Source organism: Echinops telfairi, unplaced genomic scaffold (assembly GCF_000313985.2).
Source record: "Echinops telfairi isolate 266 unplaced genomic scaffold, ASM31398v2 ScPeMD7_7475;HRSCAF=8513, whole genome shotgun sequence".
NCBI classification, from domain to species: Eukaryota; Metazoa; Chordata; class Mammalia; order Afrosoricida; family Tenrecidae; genus Echinops; species Echinops telfairi.
In genome coordinates, this window is record NW_022111379.1 from 2983779 (window position 1) to 3009629 (window position 25851).

The 25851-nt window shown below is 44.9% G+C and overlaps 1 protein-coding gene across 2 annotated transcripts in view; it reads left to right on the forward strand.

The window, feature by feature from the left end:
- Nucleotides 1-25851, forward strand: part of MAP2K5 (mitogen-activated protein kinase kinase 5) — a 285287-nt gene that overhangs the window by 202814 nt on the left and 56622 nt on the right. For both annotated transcript variants that reach the window (XM_004711938.3, XM_045285767.1), the window contains 2 exons: nt 16953-16979; nt 17292-17324. In XM_004711938.3, coding sequence (XP_004711995.1) covers nt 16953-16979; nt 17292-17324 — 60 coding nt within the window. The remainder of the gene's footprint in view (nt 1-16952; nt 16980-17291; nt 17325-25851) is intronic.

Consider the following 25851-nt stretch of genomic DNA (forward strand, 5'->3'; position numbering starts at 1 on the left):
CACGGCGCTTCCTGAGTAGCCTCCGGCTCCCATCTCCTTGAGTCCCCTCAGCCGTTGGGGTAGAAGACAGGACCAGGGCATTGTCGGCACTGAACTCAGGTCAAAGTTAGGGCACCAGATCTCCTCAGAAGTTAGTTGAGATGTGTGAGCCATTGGAAAGAGATTCTGGGCCAAGGGGCAAAAGCTTGGAGCTTGAACCCCTCTTTCCCATGGGCTCTCTGGTCACCTCATGCCTCAATTCTCACTTCTTGGCACTTTCATAACCCATAGGACATAAATCGCCCACCTGAAACAGTTTTGGCTTCTCAGTTTTCTTGGGAAGTGGCTTGCCCTGTTGCAGTCCATACAGGCATGAATTGGAAGAAATGGGCCTCACTCCACGAGTCTACCATGAGTCCACCTGGGATGTATGTGTTCCACATAGTTAGATAAAAATTCATATTATCTCAAAAAATTTTCTGCAAGCCTCCTATTATGAAAAGAAAAGGTATCAACAACAACAAGTGAGAGCCGAAATGGATTTGGTCATAGAAGAGTGAACTCCTGATACCTCCTCTCCTACCTGGTAAGAAGAGGTCTGCAGATCAATGAGATCGGGGCTGTGAGAAAAACTTAGAGAAGTACTAAGGGGAGGGAGAGGAAAGAAAGAAAATTCTAAGGGCCACTCTACTGGCTGTAATGTTGGGCTGCAGTACAAATCTGAATTCCTAACTGTCAGCCAAAGGGGCGCTTTTGCAAAAGATTATACTCACCAACCTGCCAGATGAAACTGGAGCAGGCCGTGCAGTGGGCAGGGAGGAGAGGCCAGCGTCAAGGCACGTCCTTACTCGGGCCCAGCGTCAGCCTGGCTGACAGCATCATTAGCAGTGCCTCTTCTTGCGGGTGACACAGGGTGTATCGGGTGGAAGTGCAGACACGTGAGGGGTGTTGGGAAGATATTAGGGAGAGTCAGTGGCCCGGGACCAACATAAAGGTTAAAGGGCTGGGGTTTTGTTGAGATAATCATTCTATATGCATTTCATTGTTTTGTGGGTTAGGTTTATATTTATTTTCTGAAAGCACAATCCTTTGCTTCTGTCCTTTAAGTTCGTAAGGTTGCATAGCCTCCTTCCTGGCACGCAGGTTAGCACCATTGGAGAAAAGGAAAAGGTCAGGCTCTGTAAACCCCCATCTGAATCTTATCTGCAGGCTTCTAAGAGGAAGAACAATGGCGTCCTGGTTTCGCCAGCTCCAGTGTTTTCATTTCTGCCCCAGGCCTTCCTGCGAGAAGTGTGAGTTCTTGGTTCCAGGTGAGAAGGCGGAGGCTCAGAGAGGAGCATCCCCTTGCCTCGGTACAGTTTGGGGACAATTAGGACTAGGACACGCAGGCAACTAGACCAAGTGGCTGCCTCGGCATCTTCTGAACATGGTGGACTCTGCACCAGTGCTCTCCTTCTCGCACAGCCCCACCAGCCTCTCCACCCTGGGGACGCCTCGGGGGTCAGTGAGAGCGCCGAGTGTCTGAAGGTTGCGCCATTGTAGATGCTGACAAGCCCATTCCCCAGAGCCCCACTGCTGTTCTCACCATGCGCTCAGCAGAGTGACGGCCCCAAGGGCCCCAAGAGCGCTCACTGACCTCAGTGCCTTAGGCTCTCGGAAAGGAACTGGAGGGAATGGCCTTTTAAGCACATTTTCCGGGCAGTGCCTCCATTTCTCACACGACGTAGCTTTGTTAGGAACCTGGGACCAGGCACAGGTTTGGGTTAGGACCAGACCTGCGCGTAGTGAATCGTGCAGTCACACTCAGTTGCCTTGAAAACCTGTGATGGTGGGCAATGGCTTGTTCGATGACACCTTCATTTGGGAGGAATGAAAAGGATTACCTCTAAAAATCGCCATCCTTCGTTCAAAGTTCTCAGCAGTGCATAGCATCCGGATGCTAGTTCGTACCATTGAAGACACCGGGGTGGGGGGGTGGGGGGGGGCACAGCTCCAGTATCTGGAATTTTAGTGAGCGAGAAGCCACAGGAAAGTGCAGGCAACACAAGCGCAAATGTATTTAAAGTACTTTTGCATGTATTTAAAAAAAAATGTTTTTCTTCTTTTGGCTACAATTCCTGATCTTGGTTAATAAATTACATCAAAATGACCTGAAGTTAAAAAAAGAAAAAAAGAGGGAAAATCTGAGCAAATAGTGCCCCTGGTATTGTAAAGCTTTGAATGTTTTCACACCCCATTAATTTATTACTTCTCTTTCTTCATCTTTAAATTTCATCTTTTTTTTTCTTTTTTTCAAAAATTCCGACTCCCCACTGCTGCAGTGATTTTCATCTTGTTGTTAATTTTCCCTGCTCCATATGGAGCTCCAGACATTTCACCTGGAGGCGGCACTAGATTTTGCTGTAGCGATCGTACTTCCGGAGGCCAAAACTGTCATTTAGGGTTCCGGGTGCATCTGTCTGCGCCAGGCTTTTCACTGGCATGGGAGAGTGTGAATAACAAATTGGATGCACCTGAGATTCGGATGATTAGTGTGTTTTGTGAATCTCCACGACTTGTAAGCAGCTAGCTGGGGGGTGGGGGTGGGGATGGCTAAACCGCAACTGTGGGTGAATCTGTACTCACACCTTACATTTGGGGCTTTGCAAGGAACGAGCAAACGTCCCAGGCAGTCTGAGTGCAGAGAGAGTAACAAATATTTCATCCTGCCTTGTCATTGATTAGAAAAGAGCCTTTAATTTCATTTCACCCCATGTTGTGATTAATTTGCATTCTTTGTCAGAAGTTAATGGAGTTTTTTATGGTTCACTCTGAAATCCGTGAAGACATCAGACTTGATCTGATGTTTATACAACCGCCAGCGGAATTTTTTCGTTTGATTGATGGCAAGCTTGATGTTATTCCAAACGGCTTTTTAAGCTGTTTTTAAGAATTATTTGAATAAAATGCAAGCAAGATATTGTTGTAATGATCAAGATTATCTGTTAAAAATCTGTTTCAAATAAAGAAGATGATAAGTACTAAAAAGGATCAAGAAGATAAGAGAAATAATGAGTAGTAATATTATTTGTTAAAAAGACATAAGAATGGCAGGCAAGTAAATTATTGTGATAGATAGAGAAGATCACTTTTATTAAGAGAAAAAAGTATCTGGCCTAATAGAATAACCTACACTAAGGCGAAAAGAGCGTCCGGATCTTTGAGATTAAAATCCCTTACTGTCCATTGGCCATTTCTCATTGATTCTGCCTGCTTTTGCCACCAATGTGCAAAATAGAGATCTGCTAGTCTTAACTCAAGGGGACAGGGCTGTCAGGGCTGTTTGCTGAACAAAATGATGACGTATTACTTGTCTCCATACAGAGGCATTCTTAAATTCCAGTACAAGTCAAACAGAAGTGGATAATGGAGGATTGGAAGTGAAAGGCACGCGTGCTTAATAGTATTTCGGCTGGCCTTTTCCAGGAGTGTGCAGAAATGAGAGCGTCCTTTTGTTAACAACAAAATACCCCTGTGCTGCCACCCGGCAAAGGTTGAGGGGGCTGCTGCAGCTGCTGGCCTTGGCTTCGGGACCTCCACTACTGACCACGGAAATACATTTTCCAGATGCTGTCTGATCACGAGTAGCATTTGCTTGATGGGTGGGGTGCCTTGCTTCGGCAGGGTGGCGCTGTGCTGCTGGTGCGGCTTACTCGGAGGTCAAAAAGCTTCTTCTCTGAGCATGTAAGACAGATCCGTGTGTTCGCTACATCTGAAAGTTTGCTAAATTATTAGGTGGTTTTTAATTGAAGTCACCGCTTTCTGATCCTTGAGTTAACGTGATCTAAGCTCCTTATTATATGTAATTCATATTATTGACCAGATTTGCCCTGTTTTCATTTGAATGTGAGCAGCTTGTCAAGGAGAAAATATTTTTGTGTAACGTGGCATGGAAACCTGCCACTGTAATGTGTTGGGTGGCTGTGGTTGGGTTTCTTTCTTCCCATTGACAGCATGTCTTTAAACATTCATTTATTTTGTAGTAATAAATTACACTCTGGGTAGAGCATTTGTTTCATAATAGAGGGTCTTAAAGCTATTTCAAATCATTACACATTTTTTCCGATGTTAATGTAGCAGTGCTGGAGTTTTTAGACTTCACTTTAGTCATGTTTTAAAAGGCTTCGGTTGGTATATTCCGACTAATTCTAATCGGGAGCATTTAACATGGTTTTATATTCAACATTAACATTGAATTTAAGCCATTGGTGCCATGCTCTTACATATAAACACATCGATCATGCCTAAACCAATTGAGAATTGCAAAATAATACCTGTAGAGTTTGCCCTCTTGGAAAGAGGTAGTTGGAATCGATTCTCTGTTGCGCCAACTTCTGAAAGTTTGGAACATCAAGGATTTCTGTAAACTGTCAGTATCGGATTGTTCGTGTGAGGTCTCTGATCAAAGAAAACAAAATAGACGTCAGACTCCAGGGGTTCCTCTTTAATTGGGAAGAGCCCAAAAAGGGGCAAATGTGTGTTTCCTTCTCCTAACGCGATGCCCAGCCTGCCTGCTGCAGTGCATTGCTTCTTTTCGTCCCGTTGACGATTTCAACATCTAGAATGTACCGAGGCTCCACACCGGAAATCAGATTCTGTTCCCATGAAGTACTGAGGTGACACTAGTGATTTGAAGATACCCTTTCGCAGATGTGCCCCTGCGCAGGGAGTTTGAAATTGTCCATGTTTAGATCTTCTCCCAATACCCATGTTCTTCCACATCTGACTGTATTGCTTAGCCTGTGCAGAAGCCAGGAGGCGGCTTCCTTAAGTACATCCTGAAAATAGTACAGAAATTAATGTGAAATGGAAGAGGAATTCTCCCCAAAGTGCCAGAGCTTAGAAATGTGAAGCTTCCCATTAAGGGTAAATTATTTGTAAATACTTCAATTGAGGTATGTGTACTTAGCCATTTAGGTTAGTAATTCCTTATCTTGTTTGTTTGTTTCAGCATAAATCAATATTGGTTGACTTTACAGAAGTTTCTAGACTACTACATAAGATACTCAAGTAAATCTCAATGAGGGGACTTCATAACGTTTGTGGGAAAATGGAATTCGTCCATGAACTTCTTTGAAGGCCCTCTGTAGTTTTCACTTCTGTTTCTAAGCACTTGCTCTCTGCTTGGCACTGAGCTAAACACTCACTGCCATCAAGTCAATGCCAACTCATTGTGACCCTAGAGGGCAGGATAGAACGGCCCCTGTGGGCAGTGCAAGACTGTAACTTTATGGGAGTAGAAAGCCCCATCCTTCTCCCTCAGAGAGGCTGGTGATTTTGAACTACTGATCTTGTGGTTAGTAGCCCAGTGAGAAACCACTCTGCCACCAGGGCTCTGAGCTCAATGCAGAAATGAAAAGACCTCAGTTCAGTGGGAGGAAAAAACTAACAACAAACAAATGGCAGTTGGTATAACATTCTGGCCCCAAGAAGAAGTAAGCTCAAGGTGGGAAGTCCCAGAGGTTCATGAAGTGGATGCATAGAGTACTCAAGCTGAGACTCTGGGTGGGTGCTCAAAGGATGCCTGACAACTCTTCAAACATGCGAGGCAAAAAGGAGCCTGCGATATGGTGAAAAATCATAATAATGGGCTAAAGCGACATCTGGTCTTTGGTGCCCCTTCAGTAGCTTAACTCACTGGAGTTCTGTTACTGCCACCTTTTGCCCCTAGCTTTTTAGCCATTTCCCTAATGAGCTCCCCCAAGAGGGGGAGACGGAAGCTAGAAGAGCAAGGGAAGCGGGGTGGAAGAAGGAGGCAGGGTGGAGAATGGATACGCAGAGTTTAGCAGAGATAGTGCATTTCAGTTGGAGAGTTTCGTGAATGCCTTTGAGATGCCGGTGCCCCATCTGAAGTTGGCAGTTATTGCGTCTTCAGCTCCGCCTGGCCCTGGCACCCTGCATGACTCTGACTTGGCACATCGCAGGACTTCTTCTAGACTTCTGAGAGAGAATTGTCACAAATCAAGAGAGCCGCTGCCTCAGAGAGCGCTGTGAGAGACCAGAGGAGGGAATCAAGAGCAAAACATCGTTAGTATTGTGTATACTCGCTTTTCCAGAAAGCAGGTTATGGACGTACCTGTGTAACTCTGAAAATATGTGAGCGTGGATCACACCAGGTAGGACTGGAATTGATTACTTTTCTGATCCCACAACAGCCTTCCATACAGACTTGCTCTTGAATCCTGAATCTTGATATGTAATCACATAACCATGTGAGCCAGCGTGTTCACCTCAGTGTAGAATGCCGGGTGTGAAGGGAGCTTGCTTGCAGGAATCGAGTCCAACTCTTTGTTTCCTAGAGGAGGACCGGAAAGTCCACTGATGCCCTTGTGACTAGCAGGTTTGAGGCAACAGGGTCTCCCCATCCCTGTTCAGTGGCATTTTCTCTCCAGAGGGATGGTGGCGGAATAAAGAGGTCTTAAGCCCAAATGGCCATCTTTATTTTACACACCCATCCACTCCAGGGCTGTCTCCAACTGGTGAGTCTGCAGAGATGGAAATTACTGTCCCAGGATGCTCTGTGCCTGCCAGGTAATTGCTGAATGAGTATGGGTCCCTGGGGGGAACACGGTCCTCAACAGCAGTAGTAGCAGCAGCAGCAGACAAAAGCATCAACTTTTATTATACTCTAGTGTTTCACTTATCACATTCAGTATAGGCAGCATGGGTAGATTTGGGGCTAGGGGCTCATTGGCATCCAAGTTTAAAAGGGGGCAGACCTGGTTGAGCTTTGTCTGAACACAGATTACTTTTTGGATGTCTTAACAGTTCTGCAGTAATGCCTGGGGAGTTTGGGAATTCTTCCTCAACTAAAATGTTAATGATGCTCAGAACCCAGCCCTGTTTAGTGCCAATAAAACAGACAAGCTAAGTTCATTGAAAAAATCAATGAGTGGCCTAAAAGGAGCCAAGAGCTGGTTCAATATAGGATTGGGGAGTGCCCAGGAGTCACAGGACAGAAAGAGGGTTTCAGGGACCACGAGGAGCTAAGAAAGGAGGTGGTAGTGCATACACAGAGCCAAGGTACTCAAATCCCAGGAATCATTGGAAACCGAGGCAGCCAGTTAAACCCAAGTCGGGGCCCTGTCGTGCTGCCCCTGCTGAGGTAGACAGCCACCAGGAGGAGGCGGGAAGGAAAGCTGTGGAATGGCGCCTCGTAGGAAGACGGTTGCTGGATAGACTGCTTGTTTTCTGTTCAGAAGCAGGTTGCAGAGAGCACCATGAGGGGGACCTGGATTCTAACATGGCTCTCATTCAGAAAATAAAGTCAACAAAGGGAAAGCCACCACTGGCCTCCCTGGCATGCAAGGCCTTGAGGTGACCCCTCTCAGGTGAGGGGTCTGCAGTCCTCTCAGGTGACCCCTGCCCTTTGGATAGCCCTCTTCTGCCAGCCTGGAAGCTGAAAATGCCCCACGACTCAGGACAGAGGACACCAGGAGCTAGCAAGTGACACCCAATAAGAGACCGATTAAATCACTGTCGGTCTATGGTGTGCCGCCAAACCCACACTCAATGACCCACAGTTCTGGTCCTGGCATGTTATGTTAGTTGTTTGATATTATTTCTTGTCAGACCTCAATCTCCTCTTCTGATACGTGAGGGGAGTGTTCCACGTCAATGATTTGCAGAATTCTGAGATGGGAGGACGTGGGGTAGGTGGGAGTCCACAACTGTCTCCCCCCACCGCAGCAAGTACACACACCAATTCGAGAACAACTTGATGTTCTGTTAGTCGTTGTCGTTGTTTTCACGTGTCTAAGTAGTGTTTTACTAGAAGGAAAGTGATTTGATAGCGGGAATCTGACAGTTGCTAGACTTAGAGACTTGGGTCTGTGTCATCCTATGCCCATTTCTCATGACCGTCTCCCCCTGAGCACCCCCACGGGCCTTAGGGAACCCTGGTTCTTTTCCCTTTCCCAATCAGAGGCATCAACGAAAGCTCAGAAACAGAAGCCAAACTTGGTTCAGTTCATTCAATAGGACGTCTTTTCCTTAGCTCTCTGGTAAATTTCATGTTTTTAATTTGAGCCAGTAAATGCCACGTCAGTTCACATGGTTATGTGACTGTATCTCAAGATTCTTTCTTTCCTTAGCCTGTCTGAATGATGCTTTAGTTGTTATTGTAGCTTATCTCAGCAGGCCAAATAATGTTATTGTTTGAAGACAAAAACAACCACACAGTGATGTGTGAAGCCTTTGCCCACCAAGTTAACCTTCCTTGAAATGCCTTGAACAGAGAGATGCTCTCTTAGAATTCTCTGAAGCCCTGAGGGAGAAAAAGAAAACGCCAATGCATTATATTTTACCCAAATAGTGCGGGCCTGCGGAGGAGAGTGCAAACCCTGTGTTCACATCTTCCTCTGCCACGAGTCTCAGGGGCCTTAAAACAAATGAGTTCCACCTGAGAGAAGCTACAATAAGAACGAAAGCTCCACGATTGCTGAAGACAAAGCAGGTGCATAAGCAAATGTGGTGAAGAAAGCTGGTGGTGCCCGCCTGTCAAAAGATAGAGCATCTGGGGTCTTAAAGGTTTGAAGCTAAACAAGCGGCCATCTAGCTGAGAAGCAACAAGGCCCAGTTGAAGAGGCACACCAGCCTGTGTGATGATGAGGTGTCAATGGTATCAGGGATCAGGCATCAAAGACCCAGAACTAAAAGTCATATCAATGTGAATGAGGGGGAGTGTAGAGTGGAGACGCAAAGCCCATCTGTAGACAGTTGGACATCCCCTTACAGAAGGGTCACAAGGAAGAGATGAGTCAATCAGGGTGCAGTATAGCACTGATGAAACACACAACTTTCCTCCAGTTCTTTAATGCACCCCCACTATCATGACCCCAATTCTGCCTTACAAATTGAGCTAGACCAGAGCATGCACACTGGTACAGATAAGAGCTGGAAACAGCGAATCCAGGCCAGATAAACCCCTCAGGACCAATAATGAGAGTAGCGATAGCAGGAGGGAAAGGGGAAGGTCGGAGGAGAAAGGGGGAGCCAATCACCATGATCTACATATAACCCCCTCCTGAGGGGACAAACAGCAGGAATGTGGGTGAAGGGAGACAGCAGTTGGTGAAAAAAATAATTTATAAATTATCAAGGATTCATGAAGGAGGGAGAGGTGGGGAGAGGGGAAATGAGCTGATACCAAGGGCTCAAATAGAAAATGTTTTGAGATTATGATGGCAACATATCTTGACACACTGGGTGGATGTATGGGTTGTGATAAGAGCTGTAAGAGCCCCCAATAAGATGATTTTTAAAAATAATAATAAAAGAATAAATAAATGAGTTTGTGTCTATAGACCAGCCATTATGCCTTACCCATTTTTAGGTCCTAGAGTCTAGTAAAGTACCTAACAGAATAAGCATATGTAAATATACATGAAATCAACACAATAATTTTTAGCCCAACTTTAAAAAAAAACATGTTAACAAAATTACCTTTGAAGTCACCTGGCACTAAGTGATTCTTACAACCTGTGGTTTTGAATTCGACATTTATCCCTATCCTTCCTTCCTTCCCTTCCATGTCCCATGCCCCTACTGTGTCCCACCAACATTAAAGCCTGAAGGTTAGAGCTTCTGCAGAGATGTGACCATTGTCTTCAGACCTATGAGGCAGCCGGTGTCTAGAAGAATGTGGATCTCACCAGGAGGGTAGAATTGGTAACTACATAAGGGGTGGGGGGGACAATCAGAAGACAGTGAGCCCCTTGCCACTAGACATATTCCCGTCGAAGCTGGGTCAGCAGGGGTGGAGTGAAGGAAGGATTTAGGGATCAGACGGGTGGGGAATCTAGGTTGGATTGAACAGCCTTTCAGACCCATTCACTGATGCGCATAGTCTCCTTCATGAGTCAGAATGTACTCCACAGTAGTTAGTAAGATCCAAGAGTCTGATTCTCCCTCAGAATGGAGCAGTCTGCTCCTGAGCCAAACAAGTGAAAGTTAGGTGCAACTTTCATCCGAACTGTTCAGATTCGGGGACTGGTTTAATCGCCTACTCATCTTTACTCACTGGGCCGGGGTGGTGGTGGTGTGGGGGGCTGGGAGGGGAGGCTGTTTACTACTTAGGCAAACAAGACAGGAGCACCATCTTCCACCGGTCACGGCCCGTGGGAGAATGCTGATGGCTCAGCCATGGGAGCTGATGGAGCAATGGCTGGCCTGTCTCTCCAAAGTTCGGGACCCTGAAGTGTCTGTACTGCAGGGTCCCCCACACACCAATTGCCTCCTATCCTTTTCTTATCTATGAGTTTTCTCATTGTAGATCGTATCCCTCTTGAACCTGTTAGGAATGTAAGATAAGAGCCAGTGTCTACATTATCTAGAATTTAAATGTTCCTGGCTTAGGACTGAACCTCAAGCCCGACCCCTGCAACTAGAGGTGAAATCGTCCTCCCAAGTAGCGCCTGACCTGCTTGACTTGGAGAATGTTGGGGGATGTTGTTGCTAAGAGAAGATGGAAGAATAAAAGGCAACCAAATACCAAGTAATTGTAAGGAAGAAATAGGAATGTTTTTCCCGAAAGAATGCATGATGAGAACATGATGATCATCATCAAATATCTGGGGAGCTAACATTCCACTTATTCTCTACAGCCGCAGACCAAGGGAAAATCTTACCGGGTGACATAATTGGACTCAAAATAAGGAAGAACTTTCTAGCAATTTGACTAACCAAAGTGGAGTCATTGGGATCCCATTATTGGAAGTGTAACAGTAAAGACAGGATGCCTGTTTGCCAGGAATATCATAAAGGGCATTTCTATACTGGGCAGAGACTTGGAGTGGGTGACTCCTGGTCCGTTCTAGGTGACAGGACGTGGAATTTAAGCTGGGAGAGATGTAGACAACGTGATAGGTAGGGCCAGAAAAGCCCTTTGAGGCATTTGGGGGGGGGGGCATTACGGACCAACAACTTACTGTAGCAGGTTTGTTGGACCATAAAGAATGGAGTGGTCTGTCTATAGACCTTTTACACACACACACACACACACACACACACAGATATTTCACTTGGTTCCTGAAAGAACGTCACCTTTTTGTTTTTTTAGAGCTAAGGTGGAAAGTTTGACTGGGCGAATGGCCAGGTCATCTCCTTTGCAAAGAAAGGTGCATTATGAATGACTCCACCAGACCTTGCACAGTTGAGGAAGAGGTTAATTTTGTGATTCACAATGACCAAGTTTAATTGTGGCCCTAAGCCCCTGCTTTCCTTACAAAGTTCACATCTAAAAATTAAAAAGCACTGATTTACTGGGGCTCCTCTGCGCCTGTCTCAGGCAGGACAAGAGCTCCGTCAGTTTTAAATACACAGGAATGAGAGAGTCGAGGCCAGCAGTCGGGTCTTTCCGGCTGTTGGATCTTGTGTGACACTGCATTGTCCTTGACCCTCCGGCAGCAGTGAGAGGCAAGTGATCTAATTTATGGCTGTGATGGTTTCTGTCTGGTCCCGGCTGAGAATTGCCCTCCTCCAGGCGTAGCTGAGCTTTTCTGCCCACCCAGCTGTCTGCTCACTGAGGGGCTCTCTCCTTTTACCTTTTCAAAACTGGTCCCCACTGGATCTTAGGATGTGGGGGCCATACTGCCTTTTTTTTTTTTAACTTATTATGACTTGTTTTAAGCCCTATGCAAGATATGCTAATATCGTCACAGGCACCATAAGAGCTTAAACAAGGACAGAGACTGATGAGCCAAGGAGATGGGATGGCATGAGTGAATTACACTTGTTCATCTTATATTAATAGAAACAATATATATTATTCATTTATTTCATCTCATAATGCAGTTGGCGTCTAAAAACATCAGTTGGCCAAAATCCCCCTCGCTGGTAGTTAGTGGGTAAATTTTCTTCTGTCTTATTTTTCTTAAATTGTTAGAGAATTCTTCTTTTAGTGGTTAGTGATCCTAGGCGATGCATATTCCGTGTATGGTTATGTGAAAAGGATTTTTGCTTTTGTTTTTCTCAGTTGAAGACTAGCATTAAGATTTGGCTCCCCGGTCTTTGAAAGCCCTAACTGTGGCTTGGAGGTAGGTGGCCCTAAATTGTAGTCATCAGCACCACACCAGGCACAAGGAGGCTGCATGCCGGTCTCACATCTGCCTAGGGTAGGTGAGAACTCACGGCGCCCGAATGGGAAGCTGAGCAGCTGTGGGCTCCGTGGGTTCTCAGTCCCTCCCTTCGTTTTCCCGAGCAGAGGAGGGAAGGGAATCGGCTCCCCAGGCCATGGGCGTCTGACTGGAATCCCAGGCTTTCTGACTTCAACACTCATGCTTTTCCCCGGCACCAGCAGCCTCTCATGCCAGCAGGCTCTTCTTGACCAGGTTCTGCGGACAATCTTGGACACTTCTCCTGGCACTTTCTGAGCCTCAGTTTCCCTGATGGCAAAATGAGTAGACTGAACGGGAACATCTGTGAGGCCCCTTCCATTTCCAAATTCTTCAGGTCCCAATTCTCCCTCCAGAACTTGAAAGTCCCCGCGTCCCCTGCTCCATGTTTCTGTGTAGCCAGGGTTACAGCGGAAGGCGTCGAATTGGAAAAGAGTCTTTGCCAAAGGAGGTGCCAGTCCTGAAACTGAAAAGAAGGCTAGAGAAGAGGAGGCCCCACCTGGGAGACCAGAGGGTGATGCCGGCCGCGCAACAAGATGGACTGTGTTCGTCCTCAAATCCCAACAATTTGATTTTGTTTTACTTTTCTGTTTACCTACTTATTTATTTAAGAGGAAATAATACCAGCTTAAAAGGCAGTAAATATGTATTGGGAAAATTTGTCAGCAGAGATTGGAAGCTGTGACCTCGGTCACACATAAATCTCTCCGACACGCGCTGCAGGGCAAAGCCATAATTCCAGGGAGTAAAAGAGAAAGCCGAAGCCCACGGGTCTGTGTCACACAGGTGGGTTCCCATTGCTGACGGTCCCAGAGGACCATGAGAGGGCTGGGCCGTTTGACCGGCAGCTGTAATGGACCCCACAGAGGCAGAAGCAGGGCAGGGCACTTCCGTGACTAAATATGGAAGCTCCTTGAGCCAACTTCTCCTGCATTGTCTTCCAAAGTCATGCTGCTCGGTGGAAGAGGGGCTTGGCTCATTGCCACCTACTCGTCCTTGCAAAGAAATGTATGAGAAATGTTCCGCCATCGCCGCCCTAAGACCTGATGCTTGTGTGAGAGACGATGTCATTCTTCCCCATTTAAACACCCAGTGGTGGTCTTCAATGAGAAGGAGGCAAAACTGCCCCGTCCGACTAGCTTTAAATCTTGGGTATGATGGCTGGCAAAGGGGGGAGAGAAGCCGTGGCCCGGAGAAGGAAGAGGTGCCGCTAGTTAGTGTATCAAAATGCCACTGGTTCTCGAGGCTGATTCACAAAGTGTATGACTGGAACCATTGTTGTTTTGTTCGCCGTCCCCAAGTACTAGTGAGACACAAAGCTCTCAACGCAGGCGAAATGTACAAGTAGGACGGTGGCCTCGGACAAGTTAGTTATAAACAACATTTCATATGTTGGGGGGTGTAGGCCATACATCAGCCCTAACAAGATTATTGTGTGCCTCTGAACCTTGCTCTGGCCACCAAGCCTTCTGTGGAAGGCAGACCCAGAAAGAAGCTAGGCGGTCACCATGCGAACCTTTGATACTGGCTACCTCAGTACCACTTTGAATGTGCTGTAAAATGCGGGGCTGCACTTTCTCGTGAACTGTGTGCAGGAGCAGAGGCAGTGACTGCCGGTTGACTCTGTTTGACTGTGTTTTATGGTGACTGTGCCCATACAGTAATGTGATCTGGGAAAAGGTAAATAACAGAGTTTAGCAGTGAAAAATACGTCTAATATAAATACAGTTGAGTGCAAGGCAGTTCAGAATTTGAAAAATACGTCTGTGGCATTGCCTTTTCTGGTGGAATTAGCACAGGAACAGAGCCTAGCCTTTAAGGCAATATATCTGAGACAGAGAGAGGAGATAATACATCTAACGCGATGGTCTTTATATGGTTGCATTCCTATAAAGAAAAACAGTAGCTTTATTTAATTGAGAAAATGAATCAATTACACTGATGTTGCATCATCAAATTCTTGTAAAATAGACGCTATAAGTCACCACATTATGTAACAGTGTTAAAAAGTAATTTAGGGTCTTAAACATTTTGAATCAATTTCAGGTAGCAACACTGCTATCTTAATACAAAATTTATGAAGATGATTTCATATAATATGTTGCTATCAATATTGTGTAATGAAACATGGTAACAATGTCTCTTTATAAACCTGAGCAAAACAGTCTTTTTTAAGATCATAAAAAAAGACTTTTATAATGCTGTTTTTTCCCTTCTTGTACAAAGAGCAAGCATTGAAATAATATAGTTTTGTTTTAAAACATCACTTTTAACCCACAGGAAAGGGCAAGACGGGAGCTTTTGCTAAGGCCTTAGTTCAGGAAGAAATGTATTCCCTTCAATTCATTTGGCTTATATAACTCATATATGACTGGGGACAATGCCTCACAATCCAGTCTTCAATTTATTTCCAAACAACTCATTTAGAATGTGTGCGGCATGTTTTCTGCAGAGAATGTTATAACCCCTTGTGTGAGGAACACTCTGATGTAAAATTTGGGTCTCTAAGTAACTCTCTCGTTGTAGCAGTTTCCTACTGAAAATGTGGAGGGAGCATCTCTGTGAGGGCTTAAAAAAACTAAAAGCAAGCACCAGAGGTATCCCATATCATAGACATAACCTAGGTTTTCCAAGATTTTTTAAAAGGTGGTATGGCTTCATACCTAAAATCCTTAAACACTCTGGGTGGGAGTTAGCACTTCTGCTGTCCTTTTTCATGTAAATCTTTACTTGTAAAAGGGGGCGTTGGTTACACATTGGGCTGCTAACCTGAAGGTCAGCAGTTTGAAACCACCTGCCTTTCTGCGAGAGAAAGACGGGGCTTTCTACTCCTTTAAAGAGCTACTGTCTGGGCAGCCCACAGGTGTGGTTCTACCCTATTCTATGGGGTCGCTGTGAGCCGGCATTGACTCAAACCGGGCGTTTGGTTTGAGTTTTTGGCCTGCAGACCCTTACCCAGATTTGGACTCGTTGACTGGAGGAACACAAGAGCCACTGTTAATGGTAGCCAGGCTGAAGCGAGCACGGGCAGAGCAGGGCTGGTTTACTGGCAGCATCATTGCCGTCCGTGCGCGAGACCCAGGCTTGGTTCCTAGCCAGTGCACCTCAGGCACGGCCATGCCCGTCTGTCCCTGGAGGCTGTGTGTGAGTGATGCTGAGCAGATTCAGTGGCGCTTCCAGACGAAGAACGAACGAGGAAGAGAGACCTGGCCATCTGCTTGTGAAAGGTAGCCCGCGCAAACCCCCACAGAGTCTGTGCCCCAGGCAGTCCGAGAGCATCTTCCTCCAGGTGCACGGGGTTCCCAGGGGCCTAGTCGGTGGCAGTGAACAACAGCATGCATTTACGCACGGTAGAGACAGTCCAGCTGGGACAGAGGAGTGTGAAGGGGGAGGGGTGGGGGGCAGGCAAGAGCAGCCCTGAGTGGGCACCCTATTCCTTTGAGGCACTGCATTGGGAAGCATTTAGCCATTAGGTAGAAGGGTCTGCTTTATCAGCCACCTGGATACAAAAGAAATGCAGAAACCTTGAGAAGCTAACCACTTAATTGAGAAGACTCCATATGCCAAACCTGATCAGTGATGAGTCTCACCTTGTCACGGATAAGATACCCGCAAGTCTGATGGTTTTTAAAGGATGGCCAGATCAAAGGCACAGGTGACCCAAAGAGAAGCAGCAGCCCCTCTAGGGCGCACAGCCCACTGCTCGGCCCGCCCTGCCCTCTGGGAGACCCAGCTTCCCCAGGCTGCAAGAGACATGAGCTCTCCTCACCGCCAGTGTCCAGGTGGTCATGCAGATCAATGAGAGTCTGTGACTGAACCGGTTCAATCACCATTGAAAACACAGAAGGGGCTGTCCTCGCTCTATCCCTGCCTTTTGCAATCTACTTGGAGTTCATTTATCCCAGAATACAAGGAGGGGTCTATGAAAGTATTTGGTTCCTAAAATTTTTCTCAAGGAATTGAGTATCTGGAAATCAAATCCTTTGAGTTTCTAATAACTACAGGCATTTTTTTAACATTGAAGGATTTAATACTTTAATTACTGAATGTATGTTCTATTAATTTCATCTCACATTTTAATAACTTTCGAAGAGATGTGGTGTATTAGTGGTAGATGTGTGAGCAGCCTGCTTTCGGATGTTGATTGGGAACTCTTAGGGCCCCCCACTGGACTGGGGCGGGGAGGGGGGGGGGGGGAGTCAACAACAACTGTATGAAACTTGCATGAGTTTGATTTTCCCAGAGAGCATTGCTGCCCTGGAAACAGGCAGAAGGAACTTTGGGAAAGGCGGAGCCCTCACCCCATTCCTGAGTTAGAGGCAAATACTTCAACCGCATAATTAAAGTTTTCTTCACAAAATAGGGGATTGTGAGCAGATACTGGCAGGAATCCAAAATTCTAATTTCTGACTATGATTTAATTTCAATTTTAAATAAATCGGTTTTTAATTTAAAAAGAGTGAGCTTCATAACATTAGCAATGATTGCAACATTAAGCCCAGTGTTCACAATCTAGCAATATAAAACATTATTTATATCTGAATCGTAAACAGCCTTTTGAAATGGATTATGGTTTTTCTCCCTATTCTAATACAACCTGGAGGGTACTAAAAAGTGTTGTGTGAAATTAACATTCTGCTGACTTTCGCCTATAAATGAGAAGCGAGCTATTAACATTTGTGTATTTTCATTATGTAAATTGTGTTAACACATGCCCACAAATTGCCACCAGCAATGCAATAATTTTCTCTCAGTGATCATAATGTGTCCAAGTGAGTCATTTTGATTATGACATGCTAATTACATATTGCCTTTTTTCAGATTCAGAAAAACCAGGGATCTTTAATGGTAAGCTTTATGAGTTCAGAAAAAAATTCACTTTTCTCTTTCCTGATGGCTGCTCCCTTTGCATGCTTGAATGCCTTGTTTTAAACTTAGCAAATTGCATTTTGAAGAAAATGCAAACCTTTAACTGCCTGTATTAGATTAGGTACCATTAGAAATAATAGAACATCCTGAGTATCAATGTTTTTATAAGAGTTTGCTGTTGTTGATTAATCTTGCTATATTTTATTGCATTAATGATTTTTTCTTTCCACTCCACTGTAAAGATATTGCATAGAGGCTAATACTTTTTCCCTCTCTCCTTTTCCACCACAGCCTCTCCAGCTTCTGCAGTGCATTGTTGATGAGGTGAGGCATCGCCTTATGTGCTTTCCCTCCTAAAGTCATTCCTAATGGGGTGGAAAGCTTATATTTTGTTTCCTAATGAAGCACAATGCCCAACATCCTCGGAGCAAGTTGTGTTGTATGGCTCTGCGCTGTGTTACATGAACTGGCCTGGCCCGGGTCCCTTCCTCCTTCCCGAGTCAGGCGGGGAGTCCCAGCAGAAACAGACTGGGCCTCGGGTATCAGAGGCCCTACAGACAAATCACGATCGTGTTAATTGATCTGCCCTCCCTGGCCACAAGTGGATGGAACTGAAATTTAAAGTGGTATCATTCCCCCCACCCCCCAACAGATATTTAATGACATTCCATGGGCGAGGGTGAGAGTTGAGCAGCCGACACAAGCTGGATGGAATTTATCTTCCTTGCTTTACTTACCCAAAGCCTATCAGGGTGATAAAAGTGCTCAAATGCGCTAGGTCAACAGTTCAGCTTTAGTTTTCTCATTAGGCGTCTTTCCCAGAACACACCCCCAAAAGCCTCGTGCTTTTCACCGGTCTTGCGCCATTTTAAGGCCCCCTGCCTCGGAACACCCCTCCGAGGAGCCCCTGCTGCCCCTTGGCTACTGGGAGAGCGGTCCCCTGGGCTCCCTCCTCCACCAACTTTCCCTGCTTCTTGCTCCCACCCTGAGTTTCATGTTTCTGTAAGTGAGTCGTCTTCACGTGCGTCCGGCTAAGAAACATGAACGTGAGGCTTCGTGAGTTGTTCTGGGCTTGGGTTTACCTACCGGCAATGTTTGTTTGAGTTTTTTAAACTTTAATTTTACAATATTTAAAACACTTCTAATTAGAGAGGGAAGGCAATAAATTATTCAGATTGGAAAGTTTGGAAGAAAAAACAAATCGTAATTCATAATTATTCCTCTCAATTAAACATCTGTATAACCAGTTATGAGATTTGGGAGAAAAAATAAAGATCCTCCTAGGAAAAAAACAAACATGCACACATATCACAATAATAGTAAGGACGGGGCTCTAACATCCTTAATGGTTGCATCCGTCAGTTCATATATCCCCTGCAAGCCATAAACCATGTTGGTACAAAAATGAAGGCATCGTCCTGAAACAAATGGAGGCTCCATTATCTCAAATATCAGACAGGCCTCCTGGATCTAATAGCGCATCAATATCTTCTGTCATCGTAGATCCCAAAAGCACCCTACCCTCTCAGACTCCCAATCACACTGGTTTTTCCGAGGTCCCCCCCACTTTTGCCTAGGGCATTGTCAGGAAACAGGGCCTGCTACCCCGAGAATAGACAGCCTCCTTGGTCCCCGGGCTCGGCGCCTCGGCTCCTCAGAACACTCAGGTACAGTTCTTTCTCACAGTGACGTCTGTGTTGCCCGGAGCTCCTTGGCCGCTTTCCTGCACTCATAGATACTTTCGTCCCGGACAAGTAGCAGGGGTTGCTTTTAAATTAAACGTGGTTTACTTGTCTGATCCGGGAAAAGTCATAAGACTTTTGAAAGTGTCTGAGGGAGAAGTTGGGTCTCGGGCAGTCTGTGGACAGAGAACAATAGTGTGCAACTTGGGCAGTCTGTCCTCCTGGTAGCATTTCCTTCTCAGGTGGGGGAGGGGACGGGATCTAACTTAAAGACCCCCATCCCTACTTGCTCTGGAAACGAATTGAAGTATCTTCTTTATGGAAATGTAGGAAATCCGTGCTGTCTTCACTAAAAGAGCACGTTGCCCCTACTGAAACTTGAGCTGGGGTTCAGCACTCGGAGCATCAGGAAAGGATGGGCGAAATGACTGAGGCAGGCTGTAGGTGTGGTTGGGGCTCCTTCGGCTGTTGTACTTGTATCAGGACCCAGGAGCCAGAGGGAAAGTTGTAACCTTGGGGACAAGGAGAATCTGTGAGAAGCAGCAGCAGGAGACTGGCAGGAGAGGGTGCGTCCTGGCCACAGAGTGAGAAAGCTGAGTGCCGGCAGGCAGAAGCGGGGTGCCTCCGGGCACTTAACTGGTTGAGTCAAAGAGCTTTGTAAAGCGAGCCTCCTAGAAATCAGCCTTGGACTGTTGATGCAGATAATGATTTTCTCTCTCTCCCTCAAGAAGTTAGAAGAGGCCAGGTACCTCCCGCACACCAGCTTTACACCACCTGTGCCCTGGTAGTGCTCAGAGTTAAGCATTGGTCTACTCACTGCAAGTTGGCAGTTCAAACCCACCAGCCTACTCCAATGGAGAAAGATGAGACTGTCTGCTCCCATAAAGATTTACAGCCTCAGAAACCTTACTTGGGGTCCCCGTGAATTGTAATCAACTCAGTGGCAGTGGGTTGGTGTCCCCCATGGCTGGCTCTCCTTCTTGTTAGTGATGCCTGAAACCCAGCAATCGGACCACCTGTGTTCAGTCTGCACTCCTGACAGTGAGCTTCAAAAGCTCTCTGCCACTGAGTTGATTCCAGCTCATAGCAACCCTGTGGGACAAACCAGAATCACCCCTGTAGGTTGCCAGACTGTAACTCTTTACAGGAGTAGAAAGCTTCATTCTTCCTTGCTAGTGACCCCAGGAACGCTTTCAGAGGAAACCAGGCATGTTCTTTGGAGAAGGGAGAGGCTGGTACTCTAGTGAAGCCAAAAGGGTGGGCTTGTGTTTGTTCAATCCGCAAATAGTGAACACACTGTGTGTGCTAACCTGAGTTAAAGAAGCCTTGCTCTCGGGGCAGTCTCCAAGCCTAGAGAGATCTGAGCTTCTAGGTAGACTGCAGACAGGTCTGTGAGTCAGGGTAGAAAGGCTATCCCACATCATGGGCTAACACAACATGCTGCCACTCAGGAAACTGTATCCCCCAGAGCTCTCCCCATTGCCTGGATTTGCTGGCAACAAATGACAGTCCACCGGCATGGTTCGTTTGTGGCAGGTGAGAAAACAGCAGTGATGTTTAAGTCACCAGGCCCCTAGCTGGCTGGTTCAGTAAGTAGTCCACATCTGTAGATAGAGGTGCTGGGAACTAGGGAGAGAGAGTCTGTCCCCCAGTATCCCATAGCCTTGAGGAGAGAAAGACAAGGAAATGAGTGGTTTGGGGTCAGTGTTCAGGGCAGGATGCAGACTGTAGGACCACAGAAATGGTAACGTTTGTCCTTCCAAAGAGAGGGGTAGATTAAGAGACCTTTCAGAGGGTTAGGGCATATAAGATAGATCTTAAAGGATGTGTAAGATTTCCCCAGGTCACGAAGGAAAAAAGCAAATGTCAAGCAGAAAAACTTGGGACTTTTTCTTATGAATGACTTGTTATTCACAGATGTTTTTTAAAAGGCTCTAGTCGTCTAAAATATGACAGCGAGAAAAGGGGTTATTACTATGAATATATATGTACATGTATGTGTGTATATATATGTTTCAAGCATATTACAGCCGAAAAGTAATTCCCACCCAACATCTGTAGATGCCTGGAAGGGCTATTAACAAATCCTTGATTTATACTTTTGTTTATTTATTCATATTACCAGTAAGAAATGAATTTGTCATCTTTTTTAACTGATCAGTAGTATCTTCTACATGAAAGGGTAAGAACTCTGAGATTTGTAAAATACCAAAATGCTTCTGAAATATCAGCACAAGCGTCTATTGGTCTCCAGGTATCCTGAACGGAGCAAGCAGTTACGCTCTCAAATGCTGCCTGAAAGGTTGGTAGTTAGAGTCTACCTGGAGTTGCCGCAGAAGAAAGAGTGTTACAGACATAAAGAGGATTTTAAGGGAGTGCTCTGACAGTTATTTGCAAGCAAACTGGAGATAACCTAGGTAAAATGGACAGATTCCTAGAAAAAGAACACAAATGACCAATACTGACCTAAAAAGAAATTCAGAATATGAAGGAACACAAAAATAAGTAGCCACCCCCCAAAAAAAATTTTTTTTCACTGCCATCATGAGTTTCCAAGATTGTAACTTTGTACGGGAGTAGAAAACCCGGTCTTTCTCCCTTGGTGGTTTGAACTGCTGACCATGCAGTCAGCAACCCAGTGAGTAACAAATAAGGAAAGTTTCTTTTTCCTTTTTAAATAAACGTTTGATAAAGAAAAACCCACAACCAAACAACTTTACTGACAAGTTATGCCAAATATTTACGGAATTGACACCAATCCCCCTCAGCTCATTGGAATATATATGTATATGTATTTGTATATGTATATATATGTATATGTGTATGTATGTATGTGTGTATATGTATATATACTAAAAACACTGCCATTGAGTCAGTGCTGGCTCAGAGCAACCCCCTGTGGGTTTCCGAGACTAGAAAGCCCAATCTTTCTCCCAAGGAGCAAAAACTACTGACCAACGCACAAGCACTACACCACCAGAGCCTTCTCTCTATAGATGAAAGAAAATATCCTAATTCCTTCTGTGAGGCCACTATCACCCTGATACCAAATTGAGACAGAAACTCCACAAGAAAAGGAAATTACAAGGGCTCAAGTGGGAAGAGAATGCTTCGAAAATGATCATGGCGGCATATGTGCAAATGTGCTTGACACACAGGATGAATGTATGGGTTGTGATAAGACATGTAAGAGCCCCTAATAAAAGTGTTTTAAAGAAAAAGAATAGGAAATTACAGAGCAGTATCCCTTATGAAGATTGATATGAAAATACTAACAAACCTAATGTAATGGTATATAAAACAAGTCACCATATTTTACATAAATAACGCATACTTTCTCAGGAAGTATTTTTGTAAACACGATGCTTTTTTTTTTTTTTACGGTAACTTGTGAAAACGCGAATTTGGCATAGGGGTGCTTCCAAGAATATCTGAAAAGCAAACAAATATAAAAGACATTTTATTCATGCAAAAATATAGTATACACTGTAACCAAATATGATTTATCCCAGAAATGCAAGGTTGGTTGAACATTGCAAGACTGATATGAAATTAGTCAGTGGAATACACTATATTTATAAAGCACTGATAAGAATCATATGATCATGTCAGTAGACACAGAAAAAAGCTTTTGACAAAAGTTAATACCCTTTTACACAGTAAAAATACTCAACAGACTTGAAAAATAGCATCTAATATATTTGATGGTGAAAAACTAAAACTTTCCCCACTAAGGTCAGGAAAAAGTCATGATATACGCGTAACACTTTCTTCAAAGTTGTACTAAAGCTCCTAGCCAAGGCAATTAAGAAAAAGAAAAGGCATCCAAATTGAAGAAGGAAGAGTAAAAAACTTAATTGTAAATGACATAATCTTCCATATTGAAAACGCTGAAGTATTCACATATTTATTTTTAAAGAGGTTTTGAGCTAATTTATAGACTATAAGATCAATATATCGAAATTTATTAATTTTATATATTGGCAGTGAATCCAAGAATGAAGTTAAGAAGACAATTTCATTTATAATAACATCAAAAAGAATAAAATGCTTAGGAATAAATTTAACAAAAGACTGCAGAACCCATACACTGACAAGTGCAAAGTATCTTTGGAGGCTGTTAAAGAAGGCCTAAATAAATAGAAGGACACGCCATGGAGTGGAGTGGAAGACTTAGCATTGTTAGAATGACAGTACTGCCCAGAATGATCTACAGATTCAATGCAATCCCTACCAAAATCCCAGGGGGCTTCTATGAAGAAATGGGCAACCAAATTAAAAAAATTCATATGGAAATGCGCAGGGCATAGAACAGTCAAAAGTAATTTTATGAGGAGGAGGAGGAGGAGGCAGTGCTGTCAAGTTGCTTCCGACTCACAGCGGCCCTGTGCCCACAGAATGAAGCACTGCCCGGTCCTGTGCCAGCCTCAGCATTGTCGTGTTCCGGCCCATCGTGGGGCTACTGCTTCAGTCCGTCTTGTTGAGTTCACTCTTCCTCTTTTGCACTGCCCCTCTGCTTGACCAAGCGCGGTGTTCTTGTCAGGGACTGGTCCCTCCTGACAACATAGTCGTAGGCAGGGCGGTGGGGGTGCACGCAGGGAGCGTGAGAGGACTCACACGTCCCAGTTTCAAAACTGACTCCAAACCTCAGTAACCTAATTAGTGTGGTACTGGCATAAGACAGGATTCATGGAACAGAGTTGAGTTTTCATAAATAAACCTATATTTCTGGGTCAACTGGTTTTTGACAAAGATGTCAAGACTACCCAATAGGGAAAACAATTTTTTTTTCACAAAGTCATTCTGGGACAAACAATATCTAAATGCAAAAGATTGACTTTGGACCCCTCCCTCACATCATATATAAAAAGTAACTCACAAAAAATGTCATTCCAACTGGATCAAAGTCCTAAGAAGTATAACACTTTGAAGAGGAGCCATAGGCCTAAATCTTTATGACCTTAGATTAGGCAACAATTTCTTCACTAAGACAGCAAAAACACAAGCAACCCAAAGGAGTAAAGATAACTTGAACCTAATCAAAATGTAAAACCGCCTCAAGAGAAGCCCCTAAGACAGTGAAAAGGCACCAAAGAGCAGAACGACCATCCTCGTGAATGAGGGGGCGTGTGGGGGGGGGGAGGAGACCAGTCAGGGTGCAGTGTAGCATCGATGAAACACACAACTTTCCTCTAGTTCTTAAATGCTTCCCCCCACTATCATGATCCCAATTCTACCTTACAAACCTGGCTAGACCAGAGCATGTTCACTGGTACAGACAGGAACTGGAAACAGGGAATCCAGGATGATCCCTTCAGGACCAGTGGTGAGAGTGGCGATACCAGGAGGGTGGAGGGAAGGTGAGGTAGAAAGGGGGAACCTATTACAAGGATCTACATATAACCTCCTCCCTGGGGGACGGACAACAGAAAAGTGGGTGAAGGGAGACGTCGGGCAGCATAAGATGATAAAATAATAATTTAGAAATTATCAAGGGTTCATGAGGGAGGGGGGAACGGGGAGGGAGGGGGAAAATGAGCTGATATCAAGGGCTCAAGTAGAAAGCAAATGTTTTGATAATGATGATGGCAACAAATGTACAAATGTGCTTGACACAATGGATGTATATACGGATTGTGGTAAGAGTTGTACGAGCCCCTAATAAAATGATTTAATTTTTTTTAAGTGAAAAGGCAACCTATAGACTGGGAGAAGTATTTGCAAATCATATGTGGTAAGGGTCTAGCATCTAAATAGATGAAGAGTTCTTACAGCTCCATAATAAAAAGACAACACAACTTAAACATGAGCAAAAGATTTGAATAGACATTTATCCAAGGAAGATAGACAGATGGGCAATTGTAAGCATACGACAAGCGGCTCAACATCACAAACACTAGGGAAATGCAAATCAAAAGCATGAGAGACTACTTTTCCACCCACAGAGATGGCTTTAATAATGAAACGCGCAGAGGGAACACATGTTGGCAAGGGCAGAGAGAAACTGGAATCCTCATAGGCTGCTGGTGGGAATGAAAATGGTGCAGCTACTGGGGAAATTTTTGGCAGCTCCTCAAAAAGTTAAACATCAAATTACTATATAGCCTAGCAATTCTACCCCAGGTATATAACCAAGAGGATTGAAGGCCTATGTACACACACACACACACACACACACACACACACACACACACACACCCTGTGCTGTCTTATTCATAGCAACCAAAAGGAGGAAATGTTTATTAACTAGGATCCCTGGTGGCATGTTGGCTGCTAACTGAAAAGTCGGTGGTTCGGCCCCAGCAGCCCCTCTGTGTGAGAAAGATGTGGCCGTCTGGTATAGACGGCAGCCTTGGAACCCCGGCAGAATCGTTCCACTCTGGCCCATTGGTCACGCACTACCAGAATTGACTCACTGGCAACAGGTTTGGATTTCGGGGTTTGGAATACCAACTGGTGAATGGTGAACAAAATGGGTTATATTCATGTAATAGAGTATTATTCGATCCTAAAAAGGACTGAAGCATTATATATACCACAACATGCTGTACCTTCAAAACACTATGCTAAGTGACAGGCAAAAAGCCACTCACTTACATGAGCCCATTTGTATACTGTGTCCCGAATTGGGAAGTCCACAGAGACACATACTGAGTTAGTAGCTGCCAGGGCTGGAAAAGGGAGAGTCGGGGAAGGGAATCAGGCGTGACTGCTGACAGTATCTTTTGGAGGGTGGGGGGGGGATGGAAATATTGTGGAATTGAATTTTATACTTTAAAATAGGTTTTATGCTACAGATTGCATTTCTATTTCATTGCCCCCCCCCCCAAGGTAAAGGAAATCATGCTTTCTGTTCTAAGCTGCTGTGTTATAGGTCAGAAGTCGTTTACATTTAGCAGGCTAGACATCCACAGGAAAAGAGAATCCTAGGTTATTCTACATTCCATTTTTTGTAGGATGGGCCTTACTAGGAAAAAAAAAACATCTTTTCGTTTACAGCAAGGCCCATCGCCTGAGCCCATGCTGGAACCTGGGTTTCTACCAGGTGCTGGAGTAAATCCCTCTCTGGGTGACTATGGTCTAGTGAGAGACAACCTCCCCAATGGAACCTGGCTGCGTGTGAGAGCACAGCGATACAGCAAAGGGGAACCGCCCTCTGCTGAAGCCTG